Here is a 20,002-nt window from a genome sequence, read left to right as displayed (position 1 = left end):
ACTCTTCGGCAGATGAGGGATTCACAAGTTGAGAGTTATTGTATTGTTACTTAGTACAGTCCCCAGCCTTAATCCAAACCTATTCAACAAATCAGGGACAGAAATTGCCTAATGGCTAAGGTAATGAAAGTGTGTTTCTTGTGTCTACATGTAGACTTAGAGGTGGTGTGTGAACTTTGGACAACTATGCAACTCAGAACAATGAGGACAAACACATCCCTCACACACATTATTAACCTCTTGGCAACCTTTTTCCTAATACACCTACACACATCTCCCACACGCCCATAGATACCAGCATTAAAACACACATTTCACACACGGCCATGGATACCAGCATTAAAGTCATTATGGTCATTTTATACATTATTATTTCATTAAGAATACAGTTTTGGCAAATATATTTATTAAAACATCACGCTCACAAAGAATAGGTTCATCAACGTGGTGAAGCATGTGCCGCCTCTGTCGTTCGTAGCAGAAGGTTCTCTGGGCCTGTCAGTGTTCAGTAGTGGGTCAGGGAGGAGTTGGGGTGGTATAGCATGGAATGAGGCACAAACAGCAGTGGTTGTCTGTTTCCACATTTACTGAACTCTGTCTTTCTACATATGACATACACATGTATGGATGCCCACAAGAGACATTCTACTACTATTAGATTGGGGTCGGATGGGGTTGCAGTACTTCACTGGGGAATGGTAGCAGGAAGGGGAGCTGAGAACCTCATCCCCGGTCTCATCCCAGACCACACCCAGTCACCACAGCCCAACAGGGTTCTGCCAAAGTTGGCTACGATCAGCATCATGCCCAGCAGAGCAATGTTCCCGAACGCCCCGCGCATCCTTTTCTTAGGATCTGGAAGGATAACATAGAACAAAACCCTTGAGTAATGGCTGCCATATGGTTTTGTTTTAATCAACTATTGTATCATAAGCATATCTATTGTCTTACCTCCAGTGGAGTATCCGTATGCGTAGATCTCCCTGCTTATAACCCAAGTCATTCCAAGACCACTGACTAGGCGCTGTAACACACAAGGCACCCTGTTAGTAAACTACAGAAGTCTTATTGCCTTAAAACCCCCTCAAGTCGATGTCCGCGCCCCCGAGGAAATCTAGTTAGTATAATAAATAAAAAACTCCATCAACATGTGTCTGTTTAAGCATGGGCTGTATCTCAATCCACCGCATTCGCCAATGGTGGTCTTCCACATCTGTGATGGAAGGTAGCCGAGCTACAGCGGTGTTTGTTTGTCAGACCATGAAACATCCCAAAAATCAGTCTTCTTCAAAAACGTCTGTAGCGCCCCGAGGTTTGGCCTGCTGACTAATATGAGGAGAGGAGACTCTCGTGAACACAATGGTGTTCTCCGTTTTGCTCTACGCTGCCCACAAGTGTCATGGGACTCATCTTAAGTCGGTACCGCCGAGTTTTGGCTACACACTAATGTTTTGCTCCAGGACGCCCTGAAGGTAGCCCGGTATCAGTTAAAATAATTCATGGAAGTATACATGGAAGTAGTTAAGTGGCCCCCAAAACAAGTGTTAAAAATATAGGTGAAAACCTGTTTACATCCTTTTCTGATCTTTCTTAGCTCTCTCAAATATAGGACAGACACTTTAAAACTTCCTTCCTTTTGACTAATTTGTTAATATTTTTTTTACATGTATGAATCTATATTCAATGTGTTTCTATGGGCTAATAGCAGTAAGGCCAAATTCAATGTTTCATCAAATAACGCATCTTATGTTTTATTTTATACCTAAATGGGTCCTAAAATTCCAATTAAAATGGCTAAATAATCCTTGGTATGACCATCGTAAAAGTGTTAAGGATTAATAAATGGGAATCAAATTTTGCAGAGACACAGATGAGTGTGCTCCCGAATATACTTTGACTAATCAGCTGTACAGTCTGGCATGCACAGTATGTGAATCTAACATAGAGTAAATTAATAAATGGAAGTCAAATTACAGGACTATGCAGGCCACCGATGGTGAGACAGAAGAGGAAGACTGGGTAGATCTCCAGGCTGTAAAGAAATAACAACTATTAGTGGACCTAATATCACAGCAAGAAATGTTAACTCTGTGTGTGAAAACATCTCGTGTTCTGTCTGCTACTTACTACATGTACATACTATAGTATTACTACATACGTGTTCTGATGGGCCCGCTGGATGCAATTGAAGATATTTCCGGTATCTGGGTCATCGCTGTACATCTGAGGGTACTGTCCAATAGAGAAGAGAAGATTAGGTTTCCTTAGCAAACACAGAGTAGGCCTACTGGTGAGGTTAGGAAAACTGGGTCCTTCTTTAAGGCTGTAAACTTAAGCCCAAAATGTTTCCTGGTCAGAGGAAGTCACATGGTAAGCCATATCCATTTAGCTGTCCCAGGTCCCGGGCCACTCACTTTGATCTGGTACTTCTTGCGGGCTTTGCCAACTTTCACGGCAAGGTGGCCGATCATGACTATGCTGGCAACACCAGTGAGAACGACAAACCCATATTCTTTAGACAGCACAACCATCCTGGCACTGATCTGCAAGAGGAAAATGCATAGCCTACTATAGGTGAGTTGGTCTATCCCACTTTCACTGTAGATAAGATACTGGTTGAAAGTTCAATCCAATCAGGTAACAGATTAGTTAGTAGGCCTTATGTTTTAAAGGACATTACATGAAAGCTATTCCACTGCCATGGAGCATAGGCTTCAATGCAAATATGAAATGTACTTATTCTGTCTATTTGTAGCCTAGTTTATGGTGTAACTAGGCTTCTAAAAACCCTTTACCCTTACCAAAGTTTTACCCCTTGATTCAACCTGGACGCAGGGGTAAACATACATTCATAAAACAGATTAACCACCCAACTTTTTGCCTTAAGTAACTATACCAAACATAACATATCATACTATTGAGTGTCCCAGATTTACGTTTACTATGTTACGTAGTATATGAGACCAGCTGCTTGATTCGAAATATCGTCTATGCATGTGTAGTACATAAAAGTTACCAGGGAAAACATAAAATGCGCATTTGAAGCATTTTCAACCGGGTAAATGCAGTTAAACTTGGTGCGCTAAAATCTCCCAAAATAAGGTTAAGCCAATGGAGAACTAGGAGTGCAGCATTATATCCAGCAACAACACATCATCTTGAATACTACTTGTAAAATAAATAGTATTTACCTGTAGATGATGATCTGAATAATGTTCGCAAATTGCCTGTATTCTTCCTGTCAGTAATCCTTCCTCGTCTGCTCCTGCATAGATGAGTCACAAATTAACACACATGAGAGGCGTGGCGCTTTAACGTAGTGGGGTAGAGTTCATGGGCCATACCATAATATAGGTGGGGGAGTGTGAAACTTCCTAATGAGTTTAAACAGGGCTATATTTCACTCACAACCATGGAGATCCAATCAAATTACTAGAGGCTGGCATAAACCCTCAACGTTCCAGAATAGTATGAAAATGACAGCCGTGGTGGTCATGGAGAAATCCAAATCAGTCAAAATGTTAGTAGAGGCATAGGTGATGAATTTACTGCTTTTAAGTAAGGAATGTGATATATCAGAAATTGTCTAATAGAATATTAACCTACAACATTGTCATATAATTATGAACACAGTTTATACATGTTTTATTCACACGTTCTGTATAAATATGCGGTCAAAAGTTTGGACACACCTACTCATTCAAGGGGTTTTCTTTATTTTTTACTATTTTCTACATTCTAGAATAATAGTGGACATCAAAACTATGAAATAACACATATGGAATCATGTAGGAACCAAAAAAAGTGTTAAACATATAAAAATACATTTTATATTTGAGATTCTTCAAAATAAGCACACCCTTGGCATTCTCTCAACCAGCTTCATGAGGTCACCTGTAATGCATTTAAATTAACAGGTGTGCCTTGTTAAAAGTTAATTGGTGGAATTAATTTCCTTCTTAATGCGTTTGAGCCATCAGTTGTGTTGTGACAAGGTAGGGGTGGTATACAGAAGATAGCCCTATTTGGTAAAAGTCCATTATGGCAAGAACAGATCAAATAAGCAAACACAAATGACAGTCCATTATTACTTTAAAACATGAAGGTCAGTCAGTCTGGAAAATTTCAAGAACTTTTAAAGTTTCTTCAAGTGCAGTTGCAAAAACCATCAAGCGCTATGATGAAACTGGCTCTCATGAGGACCGCCACAGTAATGGAAGACCCAGAGTTACCTCTGCTGCAGAAGATACGTTCATTACCAGCCTCAGAAACTGAAGCCCAAATAAATCCTTCACAGTGTTCAAGTAACAGACACATTTCAACATCAACTGTTCAGGGGAGACTGTGTGAATCAGGCCTTCATGGTCGAATTGCTGCAAAAAAAAACACTACTAAAGGACACCAATAAGAAGAGACTTACTGGGGTCAAGAAACACGAGTAATGGATATTAGACCGGTGGAAATGTGTCCTTTGGTCAGTCCAAATTTGAGATATTTGGTTCCAACCACTGTCTTTTTGAGATGCATAGTAGGTGAACAGATGATCTCTGCATGTGTGGTTCCCACTGTGAAGCATGGAGGAGGAGGTGTGATGGTGTGGGTGTGCTTTGCTGGGGACACTGTCTGTGATTTATTTAGAATTCAAGGCACACTTAACCAGCATGGCTTCCACAGCATTCTGCAGCGATAAGCCATCCCATCTGGTTTGCGCTTAGTTGGACTATCATTTGTTTTTCAACAGGACAATGATCCAACACCTCCAGGCTGTGTAAGGGCTATGTAAGGGCTACCAAGAAAAAGTGATGGAGTGCTGCCTCAGATGACCTGGCCTCCACAATCACCCGACCTCAACCCAATTGAGATGGTTTGAGATGAGTTGGACCGTATAGTGTTCTCATAGTTCTCAGCATATGTGGGAACTCATTCAAGACTGTTGGAAAAGCATTCCTCATGAAGCTGGTTGAGAGAATGCAAAGAGTGTGCAAAGCTGTCATCGATTTGTTTAACACTTTTTTGGTTACTACACGATTCTGTGTGTTATTTCATTTTCTACAATGTAGAAAATAGTACAAATAAAGAAAACCCTTGAATGACTAGGTGTGTCCAAACTTTTGACTGGTACTGATTGACTCCATTGTTTATAGGGAATGTTGCCATATTGGCAGTTAATTAGAAAAATATTGGAATCTTTCCACTTAAACTGGCTACGAATCTAGCTAATCATCATAGCCTACTGTGCAGATCATCTTAAAATTATTTGTTTTACACAATACCTCATCACACCACTGGGTGACCATGGGTGACCAAGTCTCTGACCAAAATGCTGACATGATATACTGTGATAAGACCTTTCATGTCCATTTTAGTATTCTAATTCCTAATTGTATTCTTAATTATTCTCAATATAAAATGTAAACAGCTGAATGCATACATTCAATTTGCATTCTATCTGTTGATTAAAGGGAATGGAATCCTGTTTTACAAGAAGTAGTGATTTAACAATACTTCCACACTAGATGGCACTATATTCTCAGTAAACGTAAACAGCAGCAGTACACTTTCTGAATGGCAGAAGCTTTGAGACTGGTCTTGAAAGGATTGTGACTATCCACTTATGAGAAGTGTGAATAAATGCACTAATATTTTTGATGCCTCTTTGTTCTTTTTGAAGCAGGGACATACACTACCGTTCAAAAGTTTGGGGTCACTTAGAAATGTCTTTGTTTTTGAAAAAAAAACACATGTTTTGTCCATTAAAATAACATCAACTTGATCAGAAATACAGTGCAGACATTGTTAATGTTGTAAATGACTATTGTAGCTGGAAACAGCAGATTTAATGGAATATCTACATAGGCACACAGATGCCCATTATCAGCAACCATCACTCCTGTGTTCCAATGGCACGTTGTGTTAGCTAATCCAAGTTTATCATTTCAAAAGGCTAATTGATCATTAGAAAAACCCTTTTGCAATTATGTTAGCACAACTTTCAACAAAACGATTTTGTAGTAAGTTGATGTATTTTAATTTTTTAAAGTTGTAGATATATGCCAATGAAGTTAGATCTATATATATATATACAACTTTAAAAAATAAAAATACATCAATTTACTACAAAATCGTTTTGTTGAAAGTTGTGCTAACATAATTGCAAAAGGGTTTTTCTAATGATCAATTAGCCTTTTGAAATGATAAACTTGGATTATATATATATATTAAATATACAAGTATGAAAGCCTTAAGGTAAATAATCCACTTGTTTAGACAGAAAAAATGTAGATACTTTTTGAGTAAAGTAGCAATATGTTGCATGGGTGTTTTGTGGGAAACTCGCCCCCCTACTAGGACCCTGGGGGCTAGCTACCCCTTTATGGTTATGAATGTTTCTATTTGTCATTTCGACAATGACTGGCACCGTTAGTGCTAGTTAATGCTTTCTTGCTAGCTAGCAACTTCACTAGCAGTAAATGCTAGCCAGCTAGCTAGTTAGCATAAACTGCTAGGAGGGCTAGCTAGCAACCTTTTACCAGATTGTCTGAGGTAAAATACATGAAAAAGATAACGTAACTTAATTGCAGTTGTAAATGTTTCCACTAGTGACTGATAGCTTTACAGTTAATGTTATTTTATAGCCTTTTAGCTATTTTACACAGCATTGTATGTCATATAGCTTGATAGCTAGCAACGTTTTTAAGAAAGAGCTTTTCAATTGGCTTCTCTCAAGTGGGGACTAGATTAGGTGTGAGCAGTGGAGGTGGGCCCCAATTTTACTGGGGATGGTTTTATTTGTGACGTATTTACAAATTAGAATTGTGCAATAGCAGAGCATAAGAGAGTTGCCACATCAATGTTACACTGAATTAATTAGTTAAGTCATTGTTATTAAATGTTATATTCCATTCCAATTAATACTTTTTTTTCTTCCTTTATTTAACTAGGCAAGTCAGTTAAGAACAAATTATTATTTACAATGACAGCCTACCCCGGACGACGTTGGGCCAATTGTGCGCCTCCCAATCAAGACCAGTTGTTATACAGCATGGATTCGAACCAGTGTGTCTGTAGGGACACCTTTAGCATGGAGATGCAGTGCCACTCAGGAGCCCAATTATAAACAACTATTGAAAGCCTTTTGCTTCTGAATGTCATTTTGAAGACGCTGGGATTTAAATGTTGCATTACTCAAATAATATTTAGTGCAATTGTACATAACTGATTGTATAGAAAAGGAACAACAAAGACAGTGAATGTGCAGGTGAGTTAAAAAAAGGGACTTTACATCAAATCTCCTCATAGTGCGGATATTAATGGTGACATGTGCAACACCATTTCCACCCATATTTTATTTAAATAATTAAAACAAGACAAATAGACTTAGCTTTTAAGTATGACTTACTAAAGAATTTCTAAATAAAACAGATTAAATGGATTTGAACCCTATGCCATAATCTTAAACCCTATGCAATTTACCCCATGGGGGGGTTATAGTTACCCCAGTACTTTAAAAAACGCCCCTTTTCTAAAAACAAAATTTCATGTCAACCATTTATTTCCCTTTATGGTTTAGTCACCTGAGAATGACCTTCATCCACATACCATTTTTTTCTCCAAATGTTGCTTTTTTGTGTCAGCAATTAGACATTGCGCATAGAAGGGCTAGTTACCCCCAGAACCCTATTTTTCTTGTTGAACCTGGGATTTGAGAAAAGCGCTTTACAAATGTAAATGAATTATTATTAAACTGAGATAAATAGAGTATTATGTTGGGTCATTATAGTGTCACAATTGGCTACAACTTAGGCATTCTATTTCTAGAACGCTTTGGGTACATAGGTAGAATTAGGTAACCTCTTCTAGTTTTTGTGACAGCTTGACTCCAGTTGTTTATGCTTCCTTGAGCTCCTCTCTCTCCCCACACACTCAATGCAACGCGTGAGCAGTGAGTACACCAAATCGCCCACCTTCTCATTCGTGGCTCAGTTTCAGAGAAGGCAGTCACTCCACCACACTTGCAGGAGACCAAAATACCATTATAACACTTGACTACGACGCGCCAATGAACACTCCTGCATAGTGAGTTCAAATGGCAGTTGTTACGCAAAAAATGATTGATACTGGAGGAAAAATGTTCTAATCGACCAAATCGAATACCAGAGAATTGGAACTGAGTGGAGAGCTCGGGCGTCTTGAGTCCCGCATGCCCACGATAATGAATACGCGCGAAAACCCAAACGTGAGGCGACTCTCGGAATGAACTACAATGACAACTTGCGAGGACAAGTGGCCAACAACAAACCTCAATATCAGGTAACTATAATTGGATAATTGTAAATATGCCTGGTTAATAGCATTAACATTAACTGATAACTGTCAGAGGACATATGCTATCAATGAAGAATGCGACGGCGTGCCCACTGGGCAAAAACTGGTTGAATCAACGTTGTTTCCATGTCATTTCAACCATAAAATTATATGTGATGACTTTGAATCAACGTGGAAAACTGATTGGATTTGCCAAAAGTCATCAACATAAGGGGATTTCGTATTTTTTTCATCCAGCTTTTAACCTTAATCGAATGACATGGTAACTTTTTTGTGGATTTCAATTACCAAACAAATGTAAATCAAAACTAGACGTTGAACTGACGTCTGTCCCCAGTGGGTGGTTTGTTCAAACGGAATTGATGAAGCCCTTGGCGGTGTCATGCGTCTTGCCCCGCAGCCCAGCGAGCAATCCTTGCGGCTCATCATTCTGCTGATCCTCGTCATGGGGGTGGCCCCGTCCCCGGCTCTGACGGCGGGATGCCCGGCACGCTGCGTGTGCGATGACCAGCTGGTGGTCCAGTGCGCCGGGCAGCACCTCACCACCTTCCCCACCGAAATGCCGCTCTCCACGAGGCAGCTCATCATCTCCAACAACCGCATCATTGAGCTACCGCCGCTTCAGCTCAACTACCTGTCGGACTTGGTGTATTTGGACTGTAGCAACAATTCACTGACGGAGATTTCGGAGTCCACATTCGGTAACCTGCGGAAACTTGCTTACCTGGATTTGTCCTTCAACACCTTGACGCGGATAGAGGACAGGACGTTCGGGCCGCTGTCCAGCCTCGTGATGCTGAGGATGACGGACAACCCCGGCCTGTCAGACATTCACCCAGACAGTTTCGCGGAGAACTCGGCGCTGCAGGTGCTGGACGTTAGTAGAAACAACCTGACGGTGCTCAACATCAGCTCTCTCATCGGGCTGCCCACCCTGCGCTCTGTCGGCCTCAGCGGGAACCCCTGGAGCTGTGACTGCGACAATGAAGACCTCTGTCTTTGGATCCACGTTGAGGGATTCAAGTTTCAAGGTAAAACTGTATGCACTTTCAGAGAGAAATACACATCCAGAGAGAATATGTAACTATGACATTTGATCTATTCTTTGTGGTTACGTATTTGACCAACACTGACATTGTGCATGTTCATTTATACAGTCATACTTTTTCAACTTGTCCTTTCCTGGGATTTGAGCTCACAACCTCTTAGTTCACAGCAAGCCAATCTTCCTGCTACACCACCATGTCTGTGTCCATTATCAGTTAATCTGACTATTCTCTCATCATTGATTTGATTTACTTATTTACTTGTTTTAGGGTGTTCACACTCCTGAAATGTTCACTGAAAGCACTTCACTTTCACAACCACATGCTGTGTTTTAAGCTATGAGTTCAGTCCCTTTGATCGTCACTATCAGCCGTCTGGATCTCACCTGTTTTGAGAGGCACCATCTGTCCTGGTCTCAGCAGTTTAGAAATAAGCTGCTGATTTATGGGAAACTCTCAGGTTCTTCAGTGGGTTCTTCTTCAGGACTCTAAGCCTGATCTTGTTTGGTGCACAAAGTGCATTCTGGATCTCCTCAATACGTGTTTCATTATGAGTTCATGAATGAGGTCTGCTACACCTCAACATTAAGACATTTAAGACAGTTATAAAGCTAAGGGTCATGTATAAAAATGCCCAGTTGCACATTATTTTGGCTACCATGGCTAAAAAAAATAGATCTCAGTGAGTTTGAAAGAGGGGTCTCAAATGAGCATAGGGGGTTTTAAAGTGTGTGTGTGTCTCAGTCACCAGATCTCAACCCAATTTAACACTTGTGGGAGATTCTGGAGCGATGCCTGAGACAGCATTTTCCACCACCATCAACAAAACACCAAATGATGGAATTTCTCGGGGAAGAAAGGTGTCGCATCCCTCCAATAGGGTTTGCAGACACTTGTAGAATCTATGCCAATGCACATGGAAGCTGTTCTGGCTCGTGGTGGACCAACCCCCTATTAAGACACTTTAAGTTCGTGTTTCCTTTATTTTGGCAGTTACCTGTATTCCTTTACTGCATACATTTCATGCGCGGTTGCCTGCATCACGGGGCCTAGGATACGTTTTGAAACAGCAATTGTAGACGATCAAATAACACGCAATTAAGGCCTAATCCCAAAACCCACAGTGTCTATACGTGAAATGACCAGTGAATCTCCGCCTGGGTCCACCTGCACATGCCCCACCAACCGGAAACACTTCAATCAACAAACTACACTGAGTATACAAAACATGAACGCCTCCTCTTTCCATGACACAGACTGACCAGATGAATCCAGGAGAAAGCTACGATCCCTCATTGATATCACTTGTTCAATCCACTTCAATCAGTGTAGATGAAGGGGACGTATACAGGTTAAAGAAGGATTTTTAAGCCTCGAGACAATTGAGACGTGGATTGTGTATGTGTGCCATTCAGCGGGTGAATGGTTAAGACAAAAAAAATGTAAGTGCCTTTGAACGGGGTATGGTAGTAGGTGTCAGGCGCACCGGTTTGTTTCAAGAACTGCAACGCTGCTGGCGTTTTCCACACTCAACAGTTTCCTGTGTGTATCAAGAAGGGTCCACCACCCAAATTACATCCAGCCAACTTGACACGACTGTGGAAAGCATTGGAGTCAACACGGGCCAGCATCCCCGTGGAACGCTTTCGACACCTTGTAGAGTCCATGCCCCGTCCAGTTAAAGCTGTTCTGAGGGCAAAAGGGGGGCGGGAGGTGCAACTTAATATTATGAAGTGGTCTTAATGATTGGTATACTCCGTGTATATGCCTATATGTAACAAACTGTTGTATTCTTGTATCTTGACAGACTAATGTACTGTACATCAGATTTAGACTTTGTTTGGAGTGGTATTCCCTGCTTTTTGGGGATGTAGCAATACTTAAAAGGGTAGCTACAGTTGAAGTCGGAAGTTTATATACACCTTAACCAAATACATTTAAACTCAGTTTTTCACAATTCTTGACATTTAGTCCTAGTAAAAATGCTCTGTCTTAGGTCAGTTAAGATCACCACTTTATTTTAAGAATGTGAAATGTCAGAATAATAGTAGAGGGAATTATTTATTTTAGCTTTTATTTCTTTCATCACATTCCCAGTGGGTCAGAAGTTTACATACACTCAATAGTATTTGGTAGCATTGCCTTTAAATTGTTTAACTTGGGTCAAACCTTTCGGGTAGCCCTCCACAAGCTTCCCAAAATAAGTTGGGTGAATTTTGGCCCATTCCTCCTGACAGAGCTGGTGTAACTGAGTCAGATTTGTAGGCCTCCTTGCTTGCACATGCTTTTTCAGTTCTGCCCACAAATGTTCTATAGGATTGAGGTCAGGGCTTGGTGATGGCCACTCCAATACTTAGACTTTGTTGTCCTTAAGCCATTTTGCCACAACTTTGGAAGTATGCTTGGGGTCATTGTCCATTTGGAAGACCCATTTGCGACCAAGCTTTAACTTCCTGACTGATGTCTTTAGATGTTGCTTCAATATATCCACATCATTTTCCTTTCTCATGAAGCCATCTATTTTGTGAAGTGCACCAGTCAGCACCAGTCAGTCTCCTTCCAGAGCGTTATGACAGCTGCGTGGTCCCATGGTGTTTATACTTCCGTACTATTGTTTGTACAGATGAACGTGGTACCTTCAAGCCACTGAGTTTGAAAGTAGGCCTTGAAATACATCCACAGGTACACCTCCAATTGACTCGAATGATGTCAATTAACCTATCAGAAACTTCTTAAAGCCATGACATAATTTTCTGGAATTTATCAAGCTGTTTAAAGGCACAGTAAACTTAGGGTATGTAAACTTCTGACCCATTGGAATTGTGAGACAGTGAAATAATCTGTCTGTAAACAATTGTTGGAAAAATGACTTGTGTCATGCACAAAGTAGATGTCCTAACCGACTTCCCAAAACTATAGTTTCTTAACAAGAAATTTGTGGAGTGGTTAAAATAAACAAGTTTTAATGACTCCAACCTAAGTGTATGTAAACTTCCGACTTCAACTGTATTTATAGTGCATCTCGCTGTGCAAGAGCCTGTCACACCATGATTCACTTACTAACAGGCATCCCCCATCAAATGCGCACACAGACCAGCTCGTCTTCCTCTCCTCTGCAGCTCAGGCAGAATCCTAAACTAGTCCTGTAAGAGCTCTTCTACTTGCTGCTTATTTCCTTTGTCTGCTTTCATTTGGAGCGGAGTCCCTTCCAGTCACAGCTCCCAGAAAGGGAGAACACACACACATGCACACAGGGGACTCGCTCGGGGGGGGGGGTACTGTATAAAGCAGAAGGACAGAAGGTGTATAGAGATGCTGTGTTTTTGATCGTCACCATCAGCCGTCTGGATCTCACCTGTTCTGAGAGGCACCGCCTGTCGTTCTCTCAGCAGCTTAGAAATAATGCATTGATAGAAGGAAGAAGGGAAGAAAAACTCACAGAAGCAACTAACAGATTCTCCACTGCTGTCTCGCCTCCCGAAGATTAGCATACTGCCTGTAGTTAGTAGTTATATACGCAGAGACGCTAGGAATAGCGTTGTGTGCGGACGGGACGGGGAGAGGAAGCCTCTCCTTTGATGTCGGCCACAAAGGGGGGTGAGAGTGTGGCCCGGGGGCTTCCATGCCTTGGGGAGAGAATGAACTCTAGCTAAGTAGAGGAAGTGGAAGGAGTACTTCATGTTCACTGGGAAGAGGAGGGTAGCGTGTTGTATTATTGAAAGGAGTGCTACTGTAGTGGTGTCAGGAGGTCTGAGGCTAGCTAGGTCAGAGGACAGTTCCACGTGTAGTGCTGTGTGTGTCACATCTGTGCTGCTATATTTGTTTCTAAACTCTCAGGGCATCTGAAGACAAAATGGAATGTCTTTGGAGGCAACAGGAAATCTCGGCCTGTCTCTGTTGTTATCCCTTATCCCTAACTCCATGGGTAGTTATGTACCCCCTTATTTACTGGGTCATGCTTCTGCCCTGCCTTTAATTAAACAATCAAATACGGAGAACAAAGGTTCAGTTGTGGTGTAGGCTAAGGCAAATCAAGAATATATGGTGTGGATTTCCACAATGGAACACTTAAGTATTCATTTGATGTAAATCGGATATATTATGGCCCTTCCCTTGTGCTATTCTGTTTCAGTACATATCATTGTCTGTAGCTCCTTTCAGATTTGTACTTAAGGATTTGAAATGTCTCTAAAGTGAAACTAGCACAACATACTGTATGTCTCCATTTCCTCAAAAAGTCCATACTGTACATGCACAATGTATGGACAAAGCCTGCCTGCACAGGTTCTGTTGGGCTAAATAAACCCGAACAAAGTCTGCTGGCATGAAACACAGAGTACAGAACAGAGCAGAGCCAGCCAGTCAGCGAGCCAGCCAGTCAGCCAGCCAGCCAGCCAGGCAGCCAGGCAGAAAAAGCTAAAGTCGTTTGATCTCATCCCGAGAGAGATCCCCCCCCCCCCCCCCAACACAAGAAGCTGCGAACACAAAAGCAAATTAAAGCGTGTCCTTTGAAATTCTCCAACACTATGAGTATTGCAAGCACATTCCAGGCTTTTTTCTTCTACCGAAATATTACCCCTAACAAACGGGGACCTTTAGATGATACCCAGGCAGCCACACACACAGTATTAGCATCATTAGATCGATAGCATCTGTTATTAGACCAATGTACTAAATCAAACTATTTGCATCCCAAAACACATTTCCTCTCCCCCCCCCCCCCCCCCCCCCCCTCGTACAATTAGGTGTCATCTGTCAGTCAGGTGTTTGAAGCTACAGAACAGCAGTTCCCTGTTCTGAAATTCAAAACAAACATCCCCTTTTTCTATTGAGATTCACGAATTCTGAGTGAGTGAGGGGCTTAGTCATGATCCAACTAGGAGCCTGTTGGTGCCAGGCAGCTTAGAAGATGAAAAGCCATGCTAACTACCATACCAGTCAGACACAAAAGACAGAGAATATACCCAGTGAAATCCAGAGGGGCTGAAATGCACTTGAATTATTCAAATACCTTGAACTTGGTGTGATGTAATATCGACGTGACAACACACCAATAGCGGGCTGTCACTCCTGTTCGGTTATTTTCTGACAAGGGAAACAAATCAACGTTTATTGGTCGCGCACACAGCTTTGCAGATGCTGTCGCAGGGGCAGCGAAATGCTCATGCTTCTATGTCCAACAGTGGAGCAATATCTAGCAATAGAAAATGATTTAGCAGGTACTGTTTTCTTACATGGTAGTTTTTATTATAGCTGCAAATGGAAAGATATTTCAGTAGGGTGTGTGTGTGTGTGTGTGTGTGTTATCCATCTCTCATGAATGTTATGTAAAACTATATAATGTAATGTGTGTGAATTATTCAACAGGCCAGAGATCTCGATTTGATGAATTATAATATTGATATCACCTTCCCTGGGTGGGTAACCTACGCGCTCCCCAACACTGGCTACACTTCAAAGAACATGTTCATCATTATTATGTGTACGCAGTGTGCTGACTAATGCGTCTGACTTAGAGTATTTCCCACATCAACTTTTATAGAGAAAAACCAACTACTACTGTTGTCTTAACCTTGGCAGGCCTAGTCCTAAGAGTTGTGCTCAAGTTAGGGTTAGGGAATTGATCATAATAATGGTGTCAGTTAGTTGTTCTTGTTTTGGTAACACTGTATGGGCTCAGTACTAATTGCAATGACTACCAGGGCCTGCACTCTTTCCTGGTCATGTGACCTGACCAGGAAAAACAGTCTGCACTAGTGTAGCCTATGACTAGGACCCAGAGTTTTTACTGGTCAGGTGACATGCCGAAGAAAACCTCTAATCATTACAGCTAGTGATAGGCTTTTACTGCTGTGTCACCAATGCAAGTTCCAGTATGACTTACGTAAGTAATGTCATTAACCCCCACCTGTGCTGTGTTCTCTCTTCCAGACGAGGGCCAGACGGTGTGTGGTGGTCCTCCTGACCTGCGGGGGCAGCGTTTGGGTGAGCTGGGGCTGCAGCTGCGGTCGCGGTGCCACCAGGGCCTGGGATCGTGGGACTACCTGTTCTTCATCGCCATCGGCTTCGTCATCTTCGCGGCAGGCACGGTGTCGGCGTGGGCCATCGGGGTGGTCATGGTGCTGTACGAACGCTACGTCAAGAAGAAGAGCGAGCAGATGGACCCCGAGGACGAGGTGGAGCAGGGCGCAGGACCTGGCACGGGGAGCGGGGGTGGTCACAATGCAAATCCACATGGCAATGGAATTTAAAAAAACACTGGTCACATAGTGGTTTGACTCCTCCCTGTAGCCCCCACCCCTTCCGGCTGTGCCTCGGAACCCACAGAACTACAAAACCTGTGATGTCATAGGATGGCAGAGATTAAGAAGAAACTTCAAAGTAGAGCACACTGGGATTTCTATTGACTCCCTTGTAAAAGACAAACGAGAGACAACACAGAGATCTGCCTGACTTTCATTGAGATTGAGAGTTGAATGGTCATAGTCATACACACTGAATGTACAAAACATTAGGAACACCTTCCTGATATTGAGTTGCACCCCCTTTGGCCCTCAGAACAGCCTCAGTTCGTCGGGACATAGACTCTACAAGGTGTCGAAAGCGTTCCATAGGGACGCTGGCCCATGTTGACTCCAATGCTTTCCACAGTTGTGTCAAGTTGGCTGGATGTCCTTTGGGTGGTGGACCATTATTGATACACACGGGAAACTGTTGAGCGTGAAAACCCCAGCAGCGTTGCAGTTCTTGACACAAACCGCTGCGCCTGGCACCTACTACCATACTCCGTTCAAAGACACTTAATGTGTATGTGTGCCATGTGTATGTGTGCCATTCAAGCTCTGAATGGCACACATACACAATCCGTCACAATGGTTCACGTCTTAAAATTCCTTCTTTAACCTGTCTCCTCCCCTTCGTCTACACTGATCGAAGTGGATTTAACAAGTGACATCAATAAGGGATCATAGCTTTCACCTGGATTCACCTGGTCAGTCTGTGTCATGGAAAGAGCAGGTGTTCCTAATGGTTTTATTATATAGGACTAATCATAGTCACATTGCAGGACATCTCTCCTTTTCTGACATGACTGGTTTATGTCATGACTGGTTGATGTCATGACTGGTTGATGTCATGACTGGTTGATGTCCTGACTGGTTTATGACCGCAACACAACAAATACCATTTATCAGGAGTGCGACATCACAGCCTATTTCATCTCAGAGCCTTTGCCAAGGCAGGAGATAGAAACAGAATCATGTATTGATTTAACAAAATGTTGAACAACAATTCGTCTTCTTCATAAAAGAGTGGGCTGTAGCATTTGCTTTTAAATTGCTTGAATAGACATACAATCTTACAGAATGCGCGGCGGCCAGTGTTTGTTACTCGCTATAGGCGCATGCAATGTTAGTTTGAAAAAGTCACTGCAAAAGATGAATACATTCTGCCCACACCTCTACAGAAATGTGATTACATTTCCGTTGCGCTTAGTTTTAGGAACTATTGTGGCCCAGTTCCAACATCTCCAAATCATACAGCAAAGGCATTTGTGTTATCATAAGGGTGTTTTCCAGACAGGGTTGTAACGCTCGTTCACGAGAACACAAATATACAGTGTTGTATGCCTTTGATTTATTTAGTGAGACATTAACTCACGACTGATAAATGAGGCCCCTGTTCCTCTCTGGTCCTCTGTGAGAGTGTGTGTGTGTGTGTGTGTGTGTGTGTGTGTTGGGAGTTTGACCCTTTACTATTACCCAAGTAGAGCCTTGTCTACTGATGGACTTGGCTTTAACCCAGCATGCTGTTGTTTTTCTGGCTGGCCTCTCAGTGGGGCCAGGTCAACACGGAATGTGATAATTGATTTCCAGTGTCCCTGCTGTCCCTGGTTAGTACAATGCACAGAGTCCCATCCACCCTAGCTGTCTCCACATGCACTGACTGCACCAAAAGCCTTATTGAAGTGCGGAACTATTTCTACAGCAATAGCACAAAACACTACTGTGAATCAGAATGATTATTATGAAGCACAGTACTAGGCCTGCTTTGGCACAGTTGCTTTAATCTAATCCGTACCCCTCAGAATACTACTGACCATCTATCATTCACTGGCTTCTTTTTAAAGCTAAATTCAGATCACATGGATCAACACTCACTGCACTCCCTATCTGTCCTGTCGGTCTTCCGGCTGCACTCTGACGGTGATCCTGACTCTTGACTGTTATAAACGTAGGTGAGTCTCCCCATTCACCCCGACAACAACAGCTGCCCTAAGGAAAGGCTGCGGCTGGATTACACTGGCTCTGAGGGGCTGTCAGAGGACATATCCACTACACAAAGGAATGATCAGCTGGAGAGGTGGTGTGAGAGGGAATAAAGTTATATGACTGACAGAGAAGCCAATATGAGACAAACTTGGTGCACCTAAGTCAGTTTGTCACCCCTACCACACACACACACACACTAGGAGGTGATGCACATGGGTGTTACAGAGATAGACTAGGGTCCAAGGTGCCCCCAAGGTTAATGCACTACATTAATGTACAGCCAGTGTTTATGTCATAACTTCTGTTCTGATGTATCTAACCGACTGGGAGCATGTTCTCTGGGAATAGGAGAGGTTGCGTTGAGTGTTGGGCTGGTGTCCTGATCAAAGCAGATATGTTATTACAGTTAAATGACTTTTATAGTGACACTGTGACACTCTGTTTCTAGTCAGCACCAGGCAAGTCTGAACCAGGAGATACACTGGCCAAAAGTATGTGGACACCCCTTCAAATGAGTGGATTCGGCTAGATCAGCCACACCCATTGCTGACAGGTGTAGACAACCGAGCACACAGCCATGCAATCTCCATAGACAAGCATTGGCAGTAGAATGTCCCATACTGAAGAGCTCAGTGACTTTCAACGTGGCACCGTCATAGGATGCCACCTTTCCAACAAGTCAGTTTGTCAAATGTCTGTCCTGCTCGAGTTGCCCCGGTCAACTGTAAGTGCTGTTATTGTGAAGTGGAAACGTCTAGGAGCAACAACGGCTCAGCTTAGAAGTGGCACGCCAGCTTACAGAACGTGACCGCCAAGTCCTGAAACATGTAGCACGTAAAAATCGTCTGTCCTCGGTTGCAGCACTTACTACCGAGTTCCAAAGTGCCTCTGGAAGCAACGTCAGCACAAGAACTGTTCGTTGGGAGCTTCATGAAATGGGTTTCCATGGCCGAAAAGCCGCAAACAAGCCTAAGATCACCGTGCGCAGTGCCAATCGTTGTGCATGGTGATCTTAGTGGTGTGAACTTCGCCACCATTGGACTCTGGAGCAGTGGAAATGCCTTCTCTGGAGTGATGAATCACGCTTCACCATCTGCAGTCTGACAGACAAATCTGGGTTTGGTGGATGCCAGGGGAACGTTACCTGCCCGAATGCATAGTGCCAACCGTAAGGTTTGGTGGAGGAGAAATAATATTCTGGGGCTGTTTTCCATGGTTCGGTCTAGGCCCCTTAGTTCCAGTGAAGGGAAATGTTAACACGACACCATACAATGACATTCTAGATGATTCTGTGCTTACAACTTTGTGGCAACAGTTTGGGGAAGGTCCTTTCCTGTTTCAGCATGACAATGCCCCCATGCACAATTCGAGGTCCATACAGAAATGGTTTCTTGAGATCGGTGTGGAAGAACTTGATTGACCTGCACAGAGCCCTGACCTCAACCCCCATCAAACACCTTTGGGATGAATTGGAATGCCGACTGCGAGCCAGTCTTAATGGCCCAACATCAGTGCCCGACCTCACTAATGCTCTTGTGGCTGAATGGAAGCTAGTCTCCGCTGCAATTTTCCAACATCTAGTGGAAAGCCATCCCAGCCAAGGGGGAACCAACTCCATATTAATGCCCATGCTTTTGGATTGAGATGTTTGACGAGCACATACTTTTGGCCATGTAGTGTATGTTGGCGGAATGAACATAGTACTGCTGTACCCCTCAAATACAATACTCATGAATGTATGCGCAAGCGTGCTTGTTTGTTTGTGCGTGTTTGTGTGTTTCTTTTGAGAGGGGGGGGGTGATACAGAAACATTGTCTGCCTAGCTTTATGCGTCTAAGGCCAGGCACCACACCCCAATAAGTGTATTTTTCCCCCTTAATCATATCACAATCAACTTTTACCAGTTGAATGTGGACACAAATTGAATACCTTTATTTATATATATATATATATATATAAAAATCTGACATAATTAGTTATTTACCATGATTTTCTATTGGGCAGAAAATGATCTGAAACACAACCAAAACAAACAGCAGATACACCCAACAAGTTTGTAGAGTCACATGCTTGACGTAATCATTGCGTGCTAGGAATATGTGACCAAATCCTACACTTTTGACAACTTTAATACACATATAAGTGAACTCATCCCAATACTTTTTGTCCCCTCAAATTGGGGGTCTATATACAAAAAAGGCTGTAATTTCAAAACAGTTCACCTGATATGGATTTTTTTTAACCTTTATTTAACTAGGCAAGTCAGTAAATAACTAATTCTTATTTACAATGACTGCCTAGGAACAGTGGGTTAACTGGGTTGTTCAGGAGCAGAACGACAGATTTTTACCTTGTCAGCTC

The 20,002-nt window shown here is 42.5% G+C and overlaps 2 protein-coding genes across 3 annotated transcripts; one reads left to right on the top strand and one right to left on the bottom strand.

Moving 5' to 3' along the window:
* Positions 1-331: 331 nt before the first annotated feature.
* Positions 332-3,303, bottom strand: LOC139376217 (glutathione S-transferase 3, mitochondrial-like). 2 transcript variants are annotated; one of them, XM_071118522.1, is made up of 6 exons: positions 3,192-3,303; positions 2,415-2,543; positions 2,159-2,232; positions 1,975-2,032; positions 952-1,024; positions 332-855 (listed from the first exon to the last, which is right to left on the bottom strand). In XM_071118522.1, exons 2-6 carry the CDS (start codon positions 2,529-2,531, stop codon positions 686-688), a joined length of 492 nt encoding a protein of 163 aa, XP_070974623.1. In that variant the 5' UTR covers positions 2,532-2,543; positions 3,192-3,303; the 3' UTR covers positions 332-685. The 2 variants fall into 2 exon arrangements, with proteins under 2 accessions (XP_070974623.1, XP_070974624.1); XM_071118523.1 differs by having other exon boundaries at positions 2,415-2,565; positions 3,192-3,287.
* A 4,685-nt stretch (positions 3,304-7,988) lies between these two features.
* Positions 7,989-15,622, top strand: LOC139376216 (leucine-rich repeat-containing protein 52-like). Its single transcript, XM_071118521.1, has 2 exons — positions 7,989-9,356; positions 15,303-15,622. Exons 1-2 carry the CDS (start codon positions 8,708-8,710, stop codon positions 15,620-15,622), a joined length of 969 nt encoding a protein of 322 aa, XP_070974622.1. The 5' UTR covers positions 7,989-8,707.
* Positions 15,623-20,002: the final 4,380 nt, after the last annotated feature.

Source organism: Oncorhynchus clarkii, chromosome 20 (genome assembly GCF_045791955.1).
Source record: "Oncorhynchus clarkii lewisi isolate Uvic-CL-2024 chromosome 20, UVic_Ocla_1.0, whole genome shotgun sequence".
In the NCBI taxonomy this organism is placed as follows: Eukaryota; Metazoa; Chordata; class Actinopteri; order Salmoniformes; family Salmonidae; genus Oncorhynchus; species Oncorhynchus clarkii.
This window is presented reverse-complemented; position numbering and strand designations above follow the sequence as displayed.